The sequence below is a fragment of the Protopterus annectens genome, chromosome 1.part1 (assembly GCF_019279795.1).
Source record: "Protopterus annectens isolate FY-2018-M chromosome 1.part1, PAN1.0, whole genome shotgun sequence".
Classification (NCBI taxonomy): domain Eukaryota; kingdom Metazoa; phylum Chordata; order Ceratodontiformes; family Protopteridae; genus Protopterus; species Protopterus annectens.
The window spans coordinates 1224855015-1224872818 of record NC_056726.1 but is presented as its reverse complement, the minus strand read 5'-3'; the positions used below and the strand labels follow the sequence as shown (position 1 = coordinate 1224872818).

Here is a 17804-nt window from a genome sequence, read left to right as displayed (position 1 = left end):
ATACTCTGGAATAAACTACCTATCTAAATCAAACAAAGCTCCTCATTAGCACTCTTCATGAAAAATCTTGATGACTGGATGGGAGATAGGAAATTCACCCTGGGGATCACTTCTGTGGCTCTGCTCAACAGTAGCACAGGAAAATAATTTTCTTGGCTGGCAAAAGCCAGGTCACCTTTTGGCTAGGCTTATATAGGCCCTAGGGCCAATAGCCTAGTACCTACCTATGAACCGTAAGCAACGTCAGCCCCTCCAGCTCTGGTAAGCCCTGATGAAAAAAGGTGACATGTTTTTTTCTGTAAGAAACTTAGACATGTCAAGCAAGAGTGTCCACATTACAAAAAGTGAAAAAGCAAGCAAATACAGAAGGGAATATATGCCAAGGAACCAGAAAATAAGGAGACCAGAAAAGGAAGACAAAAGCAAAAGTTGCAGGATGATAGTACTGAAAGTCAAACATTTTTTCAATAAGGCAAGGGGAAATTATAAAAAGCAATAAAAGAATGAAGGGAATGTCTATCTGGTAGAATATGGGGAAAATCCTCACTATAATCCAGACCACAAAAAAATAAAAAAAAAAGGCTGTGTCTCAGGAATTGCAATATCCTGCATATCCAGTGGATGAGGATGATGATGATCCTCAGGAGCAAGAACACAATATTTGTGTTACTAGAAGTCCCCAGAAACATAGGGGATGATGAAGATTCTCAATAGGTCTGTGCCCCCCACCCAAACCTTTGACCGATTTTTGGATGGAGGAGATGATGTGGAAAAATGTCTTAATAGACATAAGAGCAATGGTCTCTGTTACAAACAGACTGTTAAGGATGGGCCCAAGAAAGAAAACTTTAATTTCAGGTTTCAGCAGTAGTGCAGGTTAGTAAGCAGCAGCAAGTAGGCAGCAAGCCTGTAGTAAATCAGATTTAAATCAGGACGGGAATCCCATAACGGGAACATTTTTGATGCATCCCAGTTGTGGGACCACTAGGATAGGGATGGATATTATGAACAAACTAGGAATAGTAACAGAGTTTTCCAGCTGCATTTTGTGGAAAACAAAAGATGAAAACAAAGTGGGCATATAAGTGTATGACAGTACAAGTTAACTTGACAGAAAGTAAAGGAAATAGAGCAGTGCCGCTGACAGATGGACAGGATACATTAGACACTATAGAGCAAGACTTTCAGACACTATGGGAAAAACCAAAAGCAGGAGGAAGCTCAATGGACTTCATCCCTCCTTTCCAAAGGCGGCATCCAATTCCAGCTGAAGCTGCAGTCGATATGAAGAAATGCATTTTAGAATGGGAAAAAGCTGGCATAATCCAAAAGGGACATAGTCCAACAAATTCGCCAATTTGGCCAGCAAAAAAGAAAGATGGAAGTTACAGATTGGTAACAGATGGATATATCAGTTCACACAACCAAGAGTGCAAGATACATCAGTACACACAACCAAGAGTGCACCCGATACTGAGAGCACCAGAACTAGCAGCTCAAATAAAAACAGAAAGTCAGTGGCTCACTGTGATAGACCATTAGCTATGGTTTGCCTTTACCTTTGAAAAATCAACAAATGTGTCATGACTAGATTACCACATGGTTTTCAAAACAGCCCTGTAATTTTCCATCAGACAGTGGGGACAATCTTAAAAATGTGAGCAAGAATAACAGGGCTATACATTACATTAATGATATTTTGATAAAGTCAGAGATGGTAGAACACATACGACAGCTAAAAAAAGAGAGTCTAAAGGAACTGCAAGAGGCAGGGTTTAAAGTAAACAAAGACAAAATACAGTTTATGTCACAAGAAGCGAAATTTCTAGGAACTATTATCAGACCAACAGGGAGGACTCCTTGTAAACAAAGAAGTGTAAGGAATTCTGGAGATGCCAAAACCTTTGGCATTTCCAGATTTACACAAATTTATTGGAATTATGAACTACAACAGGGAATTTATAGGGGATTAAGCAGTGGCTGCAGCTCCCCTCTATAAAACGCTGTCAGAACAAAAAGATGAATTGACTCTAAAGTGAAGTTGCATTGAAGAAGAGGCACTAAAAATGGGAAAGTATAAGCTAGCACAGGCAAAGAAGCTGATAGCAGCAGAGAAAAACACTTTCTGCAGTGCTACTTCAGTCATGGCCTCATGGAATATCTCCAGGAATGGAGAGACGGCTGAGACAGATTAACTTTTGCAGCTAGAAAATGACTCCAGTGGAAAAAGGCCATCACCTCTGCATTCAGCAGCTTTTGGCTATATATACTAGGGAAATAAAGAAGACAGAATACTTGACAATGTTTTCAGGGTTCATAGTACAAAATGCGCACCAAACAATAAAAACTCAAATAATAGTGAGATGAACAAAATTACTGACAGGGTTAGAACAAAATTACTGAGGAGGTTAGTCAAACTGTTTTTTTTTTTTTCTTTCAAAATGGTTGGCTACATTCAGTACTAGAGATGTACACATAGAGACAGTGGACAAGTATTACCTATCCAGTTTTATTGGATATGAGTAAAAGCCACATGACTGCATGGCAGATCTGGAAATGCCAGATAAGTCACCATTAAAAGCAGATCATGACCACCACATTCAGACTGTGTACGTGGATGGTGCCCGATTCTGGAAGCACGGGAAATATACTGGATTTACAGTAGAGACTCTGAAGGGAGACAAGCAGATTCTAGTCAAATTACCAGGATACAGGTCAGCACAGAGGGAAGAGCTGGAATCTGTAAAGTATGTTCTGCAGCATTTCCATCCAGCGAATATTTACAGTGACAGTGCCTATGTGGTAAATTCATTCAGCCAACATATGGCAACGTGGGCAAGGAGAGGATTCACTAATTGTGCAGGAAAACCTTTAAAGCATACTCATGTTTTACAGAACATATGGAAACAGATACAAAAGTATTAACTGCAAGGACAATTCAGTGCTTTAAAACAGAGCCCATCAAAGGACAAACAACAAAGATGCAAGAGGGAATGATTTGGCTTATGCCAAAGCAGAGGAAGCCGCTGAAAAGGGAGAATCTTTATACCCTGATGAAATTGAAGGGGAACTCCAGTTCTCCTAGGTACAGTCCCTGGAGGAGGAGGAACAAATGTATATGGATTAGGAAAAATCCAGAAGGAAAGGGGAGTACCAGAATTGGAAAAATGTGAGCAATGGGGTAGACTGGCATTTCTATGTTTTTCATACAAAATAAGGGCTACAATTACCATACATTCCATATCAACTAGCAAAACTAGTGACGTTTAGTCACTAGATTCTGGGACATATAGGGACGAGAGAAATTACAGCCAGTAGTGAAAGAAAAAGTACTGAAATCCAAATCTGAAAGAAATGTGTAAAGTAGTGCAGGATGAATGTCTGCTATGTCTTCAGACAAATGCAAAATGTAAAAAGCCAAAGCGCAAAGGGTACCCACGGTAGATGGACCATGGTATTGCTATTTGCTGGTGGTGGTAGATGTATTTTCAAAATGGGTAGAGGCAATTCCAACCAAAGGAATGACAGCTAAAGTGACAGCAGAAGCCCTATGGAAAAACATGTTTTGTCACTGGGGGTGGCCCAAGGTGATAGACTCAGACAATGGATGACAGTTTGTCTGTAAAATGAATTATGTGACATGTTGGGAATTCAACAAAGATTGCATGCACCATACCATCCACAATCAAAGGGGATAATGGAAAGAATGAACAGAACTTTAAAGAACAGGTTTAAAAAGATGTGCATTGAAAAAATAAATGATTGGGTAAAACATTTACTAACATTTTGATGGGAATCGGATCAACACTCAATAGCAAAATGAGCATATCCCCATTCAAAGTGATGATAGGCACAAAGATGCCCCTACAGTTCCCTTTTGATCAGGAGATCCAAAGCGAGAGGCCACTGCTGGAGGCAGCAAAGCATCAACTATGGATGGAAGACATGCAACAAATATGCAAAGGCGTAGCCAAAGAGCAAGCATTCCATATTTGGAAAAAGGTTCCAATATTGCCAGAAAAAAAGAGAATATTTAAACTAGAAGCAAAGTCATGATAAAAATTTCAATAAAACTGGTCCATGGGACAGTAACTGGCAAGGACCTTTAGAAGTAAAGGAACTAAATGGACCTTTGGTCCTGAAAGTAAATAATATAAAAAAAGTGTAAGAAAACTCTGCTGGAACATAGAGAGCAGTGCAAAATAATAAAAAGGACAGCAGAGTAAGGCAGATAAATGATCATTTATTTATGTATCCGTTTTTAGAGTCTATATTAAATTAGCGAACGCTTAGAAAAGTGAACGCTAATTCATCAACCCCATTTAATCAAAAGCTTAAAATCTCGAATACCCGGAACAGTGATTTTTTTCACAGGGAAGAAAATCGCTGGTCCACAAAAAAAAAAAACTTAAAACATTATATATAATGTGGGGGGCTTCACCCCCCCCCCCACACACACACACCCCCTACTTAAATATACCAACTCCGAGATCGCACCATAGTGGAGGAAATGGCGAACTCCCAAAAACGGCCTAGAGATTTTTTTCCCTGTGAAAAAAAATCGTTGTTCTGGGTGTTCGAGATTGTAAGCTTTCCCTTAACAGGGGTCGATGAATTAGCATTCGCTTTTCTAAGCGTTCGCTAATTCAATATAGACCCCTGTTTTATAGGTGCTGATTTATTGGTTTAGAAGAAAAAGAATGCCAAATCAGAAACCCTTGTAGATAAAATCCCAAAGAAAAAAAAGAATGGAAAGAAAAATTGATAAAGTTAGTCATAATAATATACATAACAGGTGTGGTGCAAGGGACAGCAATGCAATCAGTACTAAAAGAGAAAAAGAAAGAAAAAGGGAAAGTCACAGAATGGATGCCTGATTTTAATATGTTTACAGTAATGCAAATGGCATATGCATAAATAAATAATGCAAGCAAGTGCTGGGTATGCACACCGGTACCTACATCAAGGGATAGGGTAGTCCTTACAGCAGTCCCCATGCTATTGGAAGAGACATTGCAAATTCCGAACAGGAGTAGGTTTTGTGGGAAAGAAGGTTATGCAGAAGTACATTATGGATACAGACACTTCCAAAAGGAAGCGTATGTTTACAACAAATAGGGACAAAAATGGCAGGAAATAGCAATTGTAATATAAGATTGTCCAAGGAATGTTTTAATAAGAACAGGACAGAAAAAAAAAAAAGTTATGTCTTTCTATAACATTCCATCTGTGCTGTTCATCTTCTTTCATTCATCACTGATGGGTTCGGTTCCAAGCCCTCGGAATCAAGTTGGTCTTTTTACCAAGCTCATGCCAGCCAAAAAAACTCTTGAGCTAAGTCTCTACCCAGAATGCTCGTCTCCCCGTTACCTCCGATCGAGTTTGCAAGAGAAAGAGAAGTAAAGCAGAGGCCACTTCTGTGCAAATACCCTAGGACACCACTTAGACCCAAAGCATCCCCCAGGAACCTTTGGAGGGGGGGAGGAGAGTGGGAGGTGATGAATGAAAGAAGATGAACAACACAGATAGAATGTTATGGCAAGATATAACTTCTTTATCTGATGTTGTTAATCTTCTTTCCATTCATCACTGATGGGACAGAATCCCAAGCTACCTTGAGGTCCATGGGCGGCCCTTATGAAAGAACATTCCAGAGTACTATTGAGCCAAAGGCAGCTCTCCCTCTGGAGAGCAAGTCCAATTTGTAATGAATGATAAAAGTTACGAGGCTTAGCTCAGGTAGCTGCTGCACAGATGTCATCCATGGAAGCCCTGGAATAGAAAGCTACAGATGTTGCCATAGATCAAGTGGAGTGAGCTTTAACTTTTGGCATAGGTTCGTTACTGAGGGAATAGATGAAATGTATGCAGTCCCTTAGCCATTTTGATAATGTAACCTTGGAAACAGCCCCTCCCATTCTGGGCCCAGAAAAGGAGATGAAAAGCTGTTCAGATTTATGGATAGGTTTGGTCCTGTCTAGGTAAAATCTCAGTTGTCTATGTACGTCTAAGGAGTGAAGGTAGTACTCTCCTCTATTAGCAAAATTCGGAAAGAACACAGGTAGATCAATGGTCTGGTTTATGGAGAATTCAGAAACAACTTTTTGGAAGGAAGGATGGATTTGTCCAAAGTGATACTCTTGTCTTTATGAAAGACCAGATAGGGCCTCTTGATACACAATGCCTGCAGCTCTGAGACCCTTCTGGTAGATGTGATGGCTATTAAGAACAAGGATTTCCAACACAAAAACTTTACGTTACACTTCGCAGCAAGTTCAAAAGGTTTTTGAGTGAAAGACTGAAGGACTAAAAAGTGAGGTTGCATGGTTCCACAGGCTGTCTCAAAGGAGGTCTGATATGAGAAGTCCCCTTGAGGAAGGCCTTGTATAGGTGTAAAGAAATAAGAGGGGTGCCATCTATACCATTGTGGAAATTAGACATTGCCGCTAGATGTATATGTATGGTAGAGGCAGTGGCTCTATTATCAAAAAAGGTCTAACATGTTATCCTTGAACCAGATGGAGAACCTTTTCCATATAATATTCTGGTGGATGGTTTAGGAGAGGCCAGAATGATCTCTTGAACAGGTGAGGAGAGATTAGCTTGCCTGGTGACTAATGGAAGTGGAGAAACCAAGCTGTCAGCTTGAGACTGGACAGATTTGGGTGACTCAACCCCTGAGGCTGAGTAATCAGATCTGGCAGAGGGTTCAGAATTCATGGTGGGTATACTAGGTGAAGCTGAAGGAAGGGTAACCAAACTTGTCAAGGCCAGAATGGAGCTATGAGGATAACCTTGCATCTCAACAGAACAGCTTTCTTTAGAAACTGTAGAATCAGGGGGATGGGAGGATAAGCGTAAAGAAGTCCCGTGGGCCAATCGTGGATTATAGCATTCCCTCAGTGACTCCCCTCTGGGGGTAGTATGGCGAAATAGCTGCTGCACTTGTAGTTCAATGGGGAGGCAAAAAGATTGCAGCAAGGTTGGCCACAGTGGCTGAAGATTTGTGTCACCACCTCGGGGTTGAGGGACCACTCATGAGGCAGGAGGATACATCTGCTCAGTTTGTCCACAATCATGCTGGAGCTCCCTGGGATATGCGGTGCTATCAGAAAGCAGTTGAATCTTAATCGCCCACTGCCAAATTCTCATGGCTTCTCAACCCAAGGGGTAGGATTTGCTTCCTCCTTGCTTGTTGATGTACCAGACAACTGACATATTGTCCAACTGAATTGCAATTGTTCCAGAAGGGAGAGCTGAATGAAAGGCCTGCAACTCTAACAGAAATGCTCTCAGTTCCAGAACATTGATATGCAGGTGGGCCATGTGCCGAGAGAGAGAGAGAGAGAGAGAGAATAATGCAGTGCTGTTACCAGAAAATGCTCAATGGGGGCGGTGAGGAGCCAGTCGTCCAGATATGGAAACACCAGAATCCTTGTAGTCTCAAGTGAGTTATGACCACTACCATGCATTTTGTGAACACTCTGGGGGCTGTAGAGAGACTGAATGGCAGGGCACAAAATTGATAATGACAGGCTCCTATCCAGAAGAGAAGCAGAGTCCTGGAGCACTTATCCACCTTGATGTGGCAATATGCATCCCGGAGATCTATTGAGCACATCCAATTGCCTCCAGAATTTGGTTTGGGTGACAAAGACTTGTTTAAGTTGCCAAGATCCAAAATGGGTCTCAAGTCCCCTGTCTTTTTTGGCACTAAAAAGAATTTTGAGTAAAATCCGGATCCGGGCTGGTCTGGCGGGACTGGTTGGATGACTCTTTTTTGAAACAGCTTTATAATCTCTGAACCTACTTCTTCCCTCTGACTAGGTGGTACACTGGAAATATTTCTGGAAGGTTTGGTTGACAAGAAAGGGGAATGGTGCAACCTCTGGTGATGAAACTTTGCACCCAAAGATCGGTGGTAATATATAGCCAGGCAGCTTGGTGCAGAGAGAAATTACCCCTGACTGCTTCCAGAGGTAAGCAATCGGGCTGCTCCTCAGAATCGCTGGTAAGGCTGACCAGAGAAGGAATCCCTGGAGCCCTTGTTATGAGGACTCTACCTATATAGGGGCATCTTCTGGAATTAGTACCCCCCTGCCCCTGGGGGTATCACCACCACATATGGCACAGAAAGACCCTGAGATTCGTGCCACATTTTTCCACTCCTGATTCCTGGAGAAGGTATGTTGAGGATTGGAAAAATGTAGGCCTACAGCAGACAGGGTCTTTCCATCTTGCTCGCACTTGGCTAGCGTGTCCTTCACTTTGTAGCCAAAAAGGGATGAAGCTTTGATGGAAGCATTCAGAAAGGAAGACTTGAAGGGGTCCACGAGATCACAAATGTTCATTCAGACATGATGCCTCATGACAATGCCCGAACCCGCTGCTCTAGCCGCCCCTTCAGTTGCATGTGAAAGCAACCTCATGGAAGAGTTGGAAATCGATTCCAGGTTGCGAGCTGCGAAGCCACTTTGTCCCTGACCTCATCAGACAACTGTCCTGTGAGCATCCCAGAGAGTTCAGCAATCAGGTCCCTCTGGAGCCTTGTAAAATGTGCCAAATAGTTCAGGGACTGTATTGCAAAGGTCCCTGATGCAAAAACGCACTTCTCATGTCTATCCACCACCCGGGACTCCCTTGTTGGGCAGATGGACAGCGGGACTTTCCTCGGCCAAGTCCTTTTTCGTGGCTGTCGCCACTACCATAGCATCTACTGGTAACCCCTTGGACCAATGCAGGTTCTCCTCAGGAGGGGAAAGAATTTTGTCTGGTCTCCAAAGGATTGCCTCAATGGAATCAGGATTCTTCCAAGCACGCTGCACGCTGAGCTGGATGAGCTTGTTGGCAGGCGGGGTCAGCCAAGAGGTAGAAGGCCTGGCTTGGAAAGCCTGCAAGAACATGGACTCCTCAGATGAAGGGTTGGAGGGCTTCCAGTCACCTCTCTTCTTTAGCATTGCCAGGATGTCAGGAGGTGACCATGGAGACCCTTTGCCATCATCATAATCCATGTCTTCTGTTAAGGACTGCTTGGGTGAGTACATGTGCCTCCTCTTGCACGTCCTCCTCCGAGAGGGCTCCTCATTGGGGGTCTCTGAGGAGGACTCAGAAGAGTGGGTACCCTGAACAAGGGTGTCCTGTGGCTTTTCTGCCCAGTGTTCCAGAGGGTGGTCTGCGACAGCTGTAGCTCAGGGGGCGATAACTAGGGTTCTGACATCAAAGGAATTCTGCCAGAAGCAAGAGCCCTCTCCATCCCCCTGGAAGGCAGGCCTTTTCAAAGAGGGATGGGAAACTGGAACCATGAAACAACCTCAGGACCAGGTCCCACCCCGCTCTGACGAACCTGCCCCCACAGATGGAGCCTCAAGCAGGATCGGTGCAGATGCGGCTATCGGCACAGAGGATGGACCTGAGGAAAAAGACAGCTCCATACCCTGGGCTGAAGCACCCATCCCCCAGTCCCCAGATTGAGGAAGGACCGATTCCGTAGTCCACAAGACGCACCACATCATGTTCCGACAGGCTCTTGGTGGATCTAGTGGATACTCTGTATGCAGAATTAGGGCATTTAATGAATGGGCTATATGCTTGGTCCAGAAATGGATCTATGGAAGGGGAGTATCACGTCTGTGGTGCAAGGTCTGCCAGCACTGAAGTCTCTAGTTTCGAGACCAGGAGTAAAGGGGTCAAATCCAGTGTAGTAGGTACAACGCTCAGAGCCAAAATGGTCAGTTCCAAAATGGTAACTAATGGAGTAAAAGGTGTGCCCTGAGCCGAAGTGGCCACAGGTGCCAAAGTTGAAATAAGCATAGGAAGGTCTATAATTGGTGCCAGAGGCAGGACTGGTGCCGGTATCGAAGGTTTCGAGATGCTCTGAGGCAAGGAAGATAGAGCCATAGAGGCAGATTTATGCTCCGAAGACAACTTTGGGACCTTTGATTTCACAGGCTTGCCCTGATCACCCGATGGTGAGGAGGGAACAGAGTGGGATCTCTTTTTGTCCTTAGTAGGAGCGGTTGAGACCTCTATTGCAGAAATAGCCTCTGAAAAGGGAGACTTGAGTAACCCTTTCAGTGTCAGTTTATTTTTGACCTCATTAAGAGTGTATGGACTGAAACTCTGACAAATAACACACGGAGGCTGAACCAAAAAGTGGGGCACTCCCAAACAGTATACACAATCATCGTGAGAATCACTATTAGGTAACTTGCTATTACATGAAGCACAATGCTTTAAACCTGAAGTACCCTTCTTATCCGACATCTCAATAGAGAGACACCACAGGCCAACAGTATAATACAATTAGAACAAAAGTCAAAACACTGTTCAAAGAAGTCACAATTGTGCCAATACAGTGATATGTAGGAGAGAAAACAGAAAAAAAAACACCTTACTAAAAAACAAAGCTAATAGATTAGACAGGGAAGACAATACCAGATATAGTACTGAAGGAATACCACAAGTGTAAGGGATGAAAGGCCACACCAACAATGGTACTTAAAAGTTTACCAACGGTAATAACGGGTAGAGTAGAGAGGAGAAAAACAAGGTTACACAGACGAAAACACACCAGAAATGATATTCACTCAAAATACGAAGCTATCAACATTTTTTTACACAAATATCAAATAAAGTTCCACTTAGCTGAGAGCTCGGCTGAAACGCAGCTTTACGGCTACGTGGAAATGAGATCCGAGGTAACAGGGAGAAGAGCATTTTGGGTAGGGACTTAGCGCGAGAGTTATTTTGGCTGGTGTGAGTTTGGTAAAAAGGTCGACTCAGTTCCAAGGGCCTGGAACCGAACCCATCGGTGATGAATGGAAAGAAGATTAACATCATCAGATCAAAAATTACACAACAGGGTTGACAAAATTAATACATTCAAAGAGACTAACACAGGCAACACATCTGGCAAGAACACAATATAGGTGGATGGACTGGTGGGATTGTCATCCAGAGAATAATAGTAAGGGTCTGATATAAGCTGTACAATAATCAAAATCTATATAGATAAAACTGTTAACCACATTTCTATTGTAAATAACATAACTGTTAATGAAAATCGTATAAAAAATTATGAAATGCTTTTGTTGTAAAAAATTTAATTTTTGATTTTTAAAATAAAAATGGGACTTGATAGATATTGTACAAAAATAACGTTGTCTTCCCTCATAGTAACAGCATGTTATTTTTTAGAAAAAGTATGTGATACAAAGCCTGCAGCAAAGAATATGCACCAAACAAGTATGATTAGCCTAGTAAAAAAATGCGTTTGCAAGACAACAAGGTATGATGTGGGCTTAAAACATTAGTAACAGATGACTATGATGATATAGGGTTTGCTGAAAAATAGATGCTTGCTAAAATAGCATGATAAGCTAAAATCCATACAAAGACTCAACTGACAGAACGGATGCAACAAAATGAAACAGTGCAAAAAGAAAAAGGCTATCTTCTCACAAGAGTACACCCTGGTCTTCTCAGAAACTGAAAAGCCAATAGGACTCGTATGGAACCACACGTTTGTTTAACAAAAATCCGCACGAATAAATTCTCTCAAAGCTCAAAGATTGTCAGCAAAATAAATCCACCAAGGTGTAAAAACGAAAAAGTCTGTTTATTACAAGAGTGTATAACTCCAACTTCGATCGTCAAGCGCTTTCACTAGACTATGCTAGCTTCATCAGTTTTGTTCTGATGAAGCTAGCATAGTCTAGTGAAAGCGCTTGACGATCGAAGTTGGAGTTATACACTCTTGTAATAAACAGACTTTTTCGTTTTTACACCTTGGTGGATTTATTTTGCTGACAATCTTTGAGCTTTGAGAGAATTTATTCGTGTGGATTTTTGTTAAAGAAACTGAAAAGGAAACAGAAAACTGGTGAGGTCCACAATATTCTCAGAAATTGATTAAGGAACAGAAATTGGCACGGGCCACAGTAAAGCCATAGATATGTCAAGAATGTTTCAAGAAGATTTAAACAGACTGTATAAAACGTGACTGAAAACAACTGGTTGGGAGGGCATTTGATCATGAACGGAGTCATTTGAGGGAGTGCAGTGTATCTGTCAGTAATCCATGTTTTAAAGAAAATGTTAATATCTTGACAATAGTGTTTGGTCGGGCATATTAATAAATATTATGTTAAGCACAAATACAGTTGCCCACCAGGCTGGCCAGAGAGATAGCAGTGCCTACCAATGGCTTCAGTTTTTTTACTAGTGTGAACTGCAGCTATCCAAAAAGGTGATGCTGCAATGTGCACAACTCAGATGCTCTTAAAGCAGCAGGGGGACTTAATAGCACATTTAAACTGGGGACTGAAACACTGGTGCATGGAGAGCAGCCAAGCACAAACACTGAGCTTATACAGAATCAGAAAAAGGCCTACCAACCAGCAGGCCCCAACTCAGATAAGTTGCTATAGTTGCCACAAGAGTGCAGTCAGAAAACTCTCTTAATGTAAAAGTGCTGGTTTTAGAGTTCAAGTGCTAGGAAACTACACAATGTAGATACTAATGTCCTGTAAAACTAGCAGATACAATGTAATTAAATACTACAGCAACAGTGGAAACAATTTAGCTTTGAAACTCTACTGAGGTGCAAGAACTATAACAATTAATACAGGATTCTTATGAAACATAGTAAAAATCATCAGCAGAAGTGCAAAACGCTACTCATTATTAATATACTTTTTTTAGCAATGGATGGCTTTAGATGCGGCAGAGTCAGTGTAAATCTCAGGAAAAGTTGTCAAACAAAGACCAACTCTGAGGAATTGAGCTTTAAAAATTAGTAGAAATAATGTGAAAACATCACACCAAATTAAGAATGAAATAGATTTTATAAACATCCACAATTTTAGAGAGAAGACTTACTGGCCTGACAGACCTGTCTGCAAAGGAATTCCCACCCGTGGAACAAACTTTTTTGCAACATAAAACATTCCCCTCAATCTTAAAATCTAACTTAGACAAATGGATGGGAAACTGCAAACTTATCTCCTCAATTAGACCCCCCCCCATCCCTTATGTACAATGGGATCAAGTAGTCAAGCATACTAGCTGGACATCAGTGGCATGACTTCAAATCGCTTAAATTGTAGATTGCCTGGTATGAACCCGTATGTAACAATAGTCTGATGATGTATCAAGAAAGGAATTTTTTTTTTAATTTATACGCATACTACTAGTAAGCCTCAACTCTATTGTGCTAGGTGACACAGACTGAAAGCAGAAAATAATTTTACATTCAAACACTGCCTTTAGCTAGTGGCCATGAAGGACCAGTGTAGGTATTTATCAAACATTTTGCTTAAAGATGAGAGTAAGGGGTGCATAATTCTCATAAAGACATCTAACCAGTGTCTGAGCACCAAAGCAGTGTGTATCCCGAATACTTAAGCAAGAAAAGAAATAATATCATGCCTCACTGCCTCTAACCAGTATGTGGCCAACATTATGCTTCACTGCCTCACACATCTCTGACAGAGGTTTTTACTCTAAATGTATATTAAGGTTAAGCTGTGTTGGAACACAAGTAAATAATTAGCTTGCAATAATATGCCTTTATATAAGAGAATATGTTGGCTAGCCACTCCAGTGGCATAGACGAATAAAGCCTTAACTGTGTCCCAGCCAAACAGTGTTCAATCAGCAGCTCAGGTGACTGATGGAGCACAGCAGGGAGGGCACTCAGTGGTGATACTCGCTATTGACAGGCATGGTCCAAACAGGGGAACTGCACTTGGAAGCAACATGTCAGTGTAGGGGAAAGAGAAAAGTTGGATAGGCAAAAAAAGATGCAAGAACAGAAAGTCTGATGAAGCGTTGATACAAATGTGAAAGCACTTACTGGTTCTACAATAAAGGAATACTGGTTTTTACTTTTCATTTGTTGGTCAGCTTCAATTGTCGTGCAGTACCATACTTTCTTTTTTTATAATGGTCAGCTACAGCATTGTTTGATTGGTACTTTACCCTTCTGGTGTTTCTTGGTTCTACACAATGCATGGGACAGGTGGAAAAACATTAAGGGGGAATGTAAGCTTGGAGAAATACAATGTTAAATGCACTTAAAGGGTAGACTACATAGGCTTATAATTTCCTGCTGTCAAACAAATGTAATACACTCAGGAACAAAAAGCTCTCTGCTTGGATGGGCTCCACATCAGCGGAGTCCTCACATAATTTTTCACCTGATGACATGTGGTATGGTACCTTGTTCCTCACTATAAATATATAGTAAATATAGCAGGTTTGACATGTGGTATGGTACCTTGTTCCTCACTATAAATATATAGTAAATATAGCAGGATCCAAACCTTCGAGTACAGCAATGCTGAAAGGTATCCTAGTATAATTATCATGGCCCCTTCTTTCTCCAGCAGGTTTTGATTTACTGTCTGTGACTTGGAGCACTAAGTAAGCTTCCATCTGCAAAAGCATCAAGAGTAAGATACTACAGTTAAGGGAAGTAATAAAACACCACAATGGATCTCTCGATACATTATCTTGCAGCAAGACAACAATTTCTCTGACCCCTAATAATAATGGAACCATGGTGCCTTTGATTCATTTACCTGATGATATCTTTCCCTGAGCCACAGACTCAGCACAGGTATAGCTGTCTATGGGCAGGTTTTGTTTCTGCACTGTGAAAACATTTTACTCTGTACAAAAAGAAGGGAAGTCTGGAGAACCAAATTTTACAGAGCTACCAGATCCAGCAATCTGGAAAACCTCATGAATCTTAAATAATGAAAAAGCTGCTAAACAGAGTTTCTCCCGAAATAGTTCAGTCACAAAGATCCACAGAGTATCTCCTGAAATTGTTCAGTCACAAAGATCCACTGTTAAAGTGAGTACCTATTACAACTGCTTCACTTAGAACAACCCAAAACTGGCAGGACTGATAACAGCTAATAGATGTGTACCAGCACACCAAATGTGGTGGAGTTGAGGTGCACAGAAAAATGTATTTGAAACTAAACTTTTTTTTATTTTATTGTTACTGTAGCAGTTTGTTTTGGTAGTTACAGGAAGGTCATTAAAGGCATCTATTTGTCAAGGAAGTCTTAAGAAATAAATGGCAGAAACTTTCTCGGATTCACAAAATACACAAATGATCCAAGTGATCATGAATCACTGGATTGTCAGCTAGTCCACAGATAATCAGAATCAGGGTAGTTACCTCCACAAAGAGATCGGTTACCAGTGGAGTCTTCCAGGATTCTATGCTGGGGCATCTCCTATTTGACATCTTTTCTGAACTAAAAGCCAATAGCAAAGGAGCAGTCACTGAATTCCCAAATGACTTAACCATCCTGGAGAAAGGTTTGTCTGAAATAATTGGTGTCAAAATCATAGTCTGAAACAATGTGCTAAAAATGCATTATCATAACCTTTGGCAAGTCATCTATACCAGGGAGCTACCACACTGACCATACTGCCTTAAGAGCTGACCCCCTTATTCGGGATTTGGGAACTTACGTGAACAGTGACCTAAGTTTTGAGCAACATGTGTCTGCTGTCATATAAAAGCCCTTCTATACTGCACAAATGGACTGTTTCTAGATCTAGGGGTGTCATTGTCCTTTACTCAGCCTTTATTTGGCCAGCCACAGAATATAGTGCTCCGTTTGCACATATCTGTCTGGACACATGCAATAACCGGAATGACCATGGAGATACCTTACTAAAAGGATACAAAGCCTAAACAACATGTCTTACATGGACAGACAAAGCCCTGTCACTATAGTCATTATCCTATGGACTGCTAAGCGATGACTTGGGTCTGGCATGCAAGGCATCCTTCAACCCATTACTGATGGATTTACTGCACATCAGCAAGTCAAGTGGCATCAGAAATACTCAGTCTAGGGACTGAAACCTCTTCTGCAACATCAGCAGAATGGTTTGGAGGGACAGGTATATTTTGCAGAGGATACTACTGTTGTGGAACAGACTCCCCAGCCACATAAAACAAAGTTCATCCTTGTCTGTTTTCAATAACAAGTTATATCTATGGACAGGAAACAGAAAATGTACCACAGGACTGCCCCCCTGTGCTATTAATGGACAGAGGCAGCTCCTAAATGCTTTATCACATGAATTGGTCCCCTCAAATTATCTATGGTATGACCCCAGTTATTTTTATTAGGGGTGATATATAATTATGGACCATGGGATGGGTAAGGCTAATCTATAACTAAATGGGATGGGATATTTTGAGCACAAAAAGGGAAACTGGCGAGGCTTAAAATGACCCACAAGGACAACTAACCTAGTACTTACCTACGAACCTATGAAATCCGAATTCATTTTATACATTTGTTAACTAGGCAAGCACACTGGACATGAGTGTCCCTTTTCAGAGGTCCCCTGGGAGCACTGCCTGGTTAAGTGACGTGTTCAGAGTCACGCAGCAGGCAAATGGAGAGGAAAAGAATAGAACTCTGTACCCTGGGCTACAGGAGCTGGTTCCTTCACAGCCCTGAGCCTTAACCATCTGCACTAAATGCCAGACTGAAAACTCAACATATTCACTTTCAAATAAAGCCAAAAAAAGTAGTATTATATATAAATATTGCATTATGTATGTAGTCACCCTTAAACAAAATAAAATATATAACTAGAATGTCTGTGCAAAATACTGTTTCAAATATGTTTAAAGAAATGTAAGAAAAATATAAAGTTTGTAGTGCTATGCCATATTTGGCCAATACAATAAAAATATTCACACTTAAGAAAATGACTGCACTTTTTTTAGCACTTTCAGGCCTTTTAGTAAAGTTTGGGATAAATAAAGTATGTCTATAAAAAGAAAGTGCCTCCTTTTGTTTTTGATTCCGGATTTGTTAATAACTCTGCAGTACTGTATAAATGCTGTTATTACACGTTAATATACTACAATGACACAAAAACAAATTACAAAGTATCAGAAACACACGTGACTGGAAAATTCACTCTTAAATTTGTTGCACTTACCTCCAGTTTCATGATTCTTTGTTTTAGATAGCAGCACCACTTCTGTTAAGACAGTGTAACTAACATTTACTGAAGAGAACTGCAATTTTTTCAGAGAATGGCTGAAACCTTTAAGACGCAAGAGAAAAATGCATTTCCTGTCTTCAGAGATTCCACTCATATGGTTAAACCCAGTAGTCCACACTACACTTCCTGTATCCTTAAAGCATAGCTTCCTTCAGTAGTAGTATTCATTAGTGCTTGTGGGAGGGGAAATACTAACAGTTGTTCCTTTAAAGTGACAGAACAACATTTCTGTGCTTCACAACGGTGAGTCCCTGATGCTCAGAATGTTATCATAATAACAGGTTTCTGAGTTTATTTCTGCTATGTTTTTTCAAAGCAGCAGCAAGACCTAATATTAACAACATGTGAAACATACATATTCTGATCCCAATTATACATTATTTCCTGCTGGATAGCTAGTGGGTTTTTCTTTCTTCATTTCTTATCTGCTTCAACAAAGTTGTAATCAGCATACCAATCCTAAATTACACATTGCATCTTCACTTTCAAATAAAGCTAAAATATGAGCGTACACAAACCCACTCACAAGTTGTTGTCTATTACTATAATTTTCTTTATCAACACATAAAAAATTAGCCAAAAAAAAAAAAAAAAATGATACTGCATGCAGTCCTCCCTGAGCTAGTAAACTATATCAGTAATTGCTCATGTTACAGACAGGATATCTTGTCATACATAACAGCATGCCAGGACAGAGTAAAAATATGACTTTTTTCTTCCAAATCAACTAATCTTCCAATACATTTCTG

At 40.9% G+C, this 17804-nt stretch overlaps 1 protein-coding gene across 3 annotated transcripts in view; it reads right to left on the bottom strand.

Moving 5' to 3' along the window:
* LOC122809419 (zinc finger protein 501-like) overlaps positions 1-17176 on the bottom strand; it is a 115692-nt gene extending 98516 nt beyond the window's left edge. For all 3 annotated transcript variants that reach the window (XM_044080908.1, XM_044080919.1, XM_044080928.1), the window contains exon 1: positions 16990-17176. In XM_044080908.1, the coding sequence (XP_043936843.1) occupies positions 16990-17001 (12 nt within the window). In that variant the 5' untranslated portion in view covers positions 17002-17176. The remainder of the gene's footprint in view (positions 1-16989) is intronic.
* Between the last annotated feature and the right edge of the window lie 628 nt (positions 17177-17804).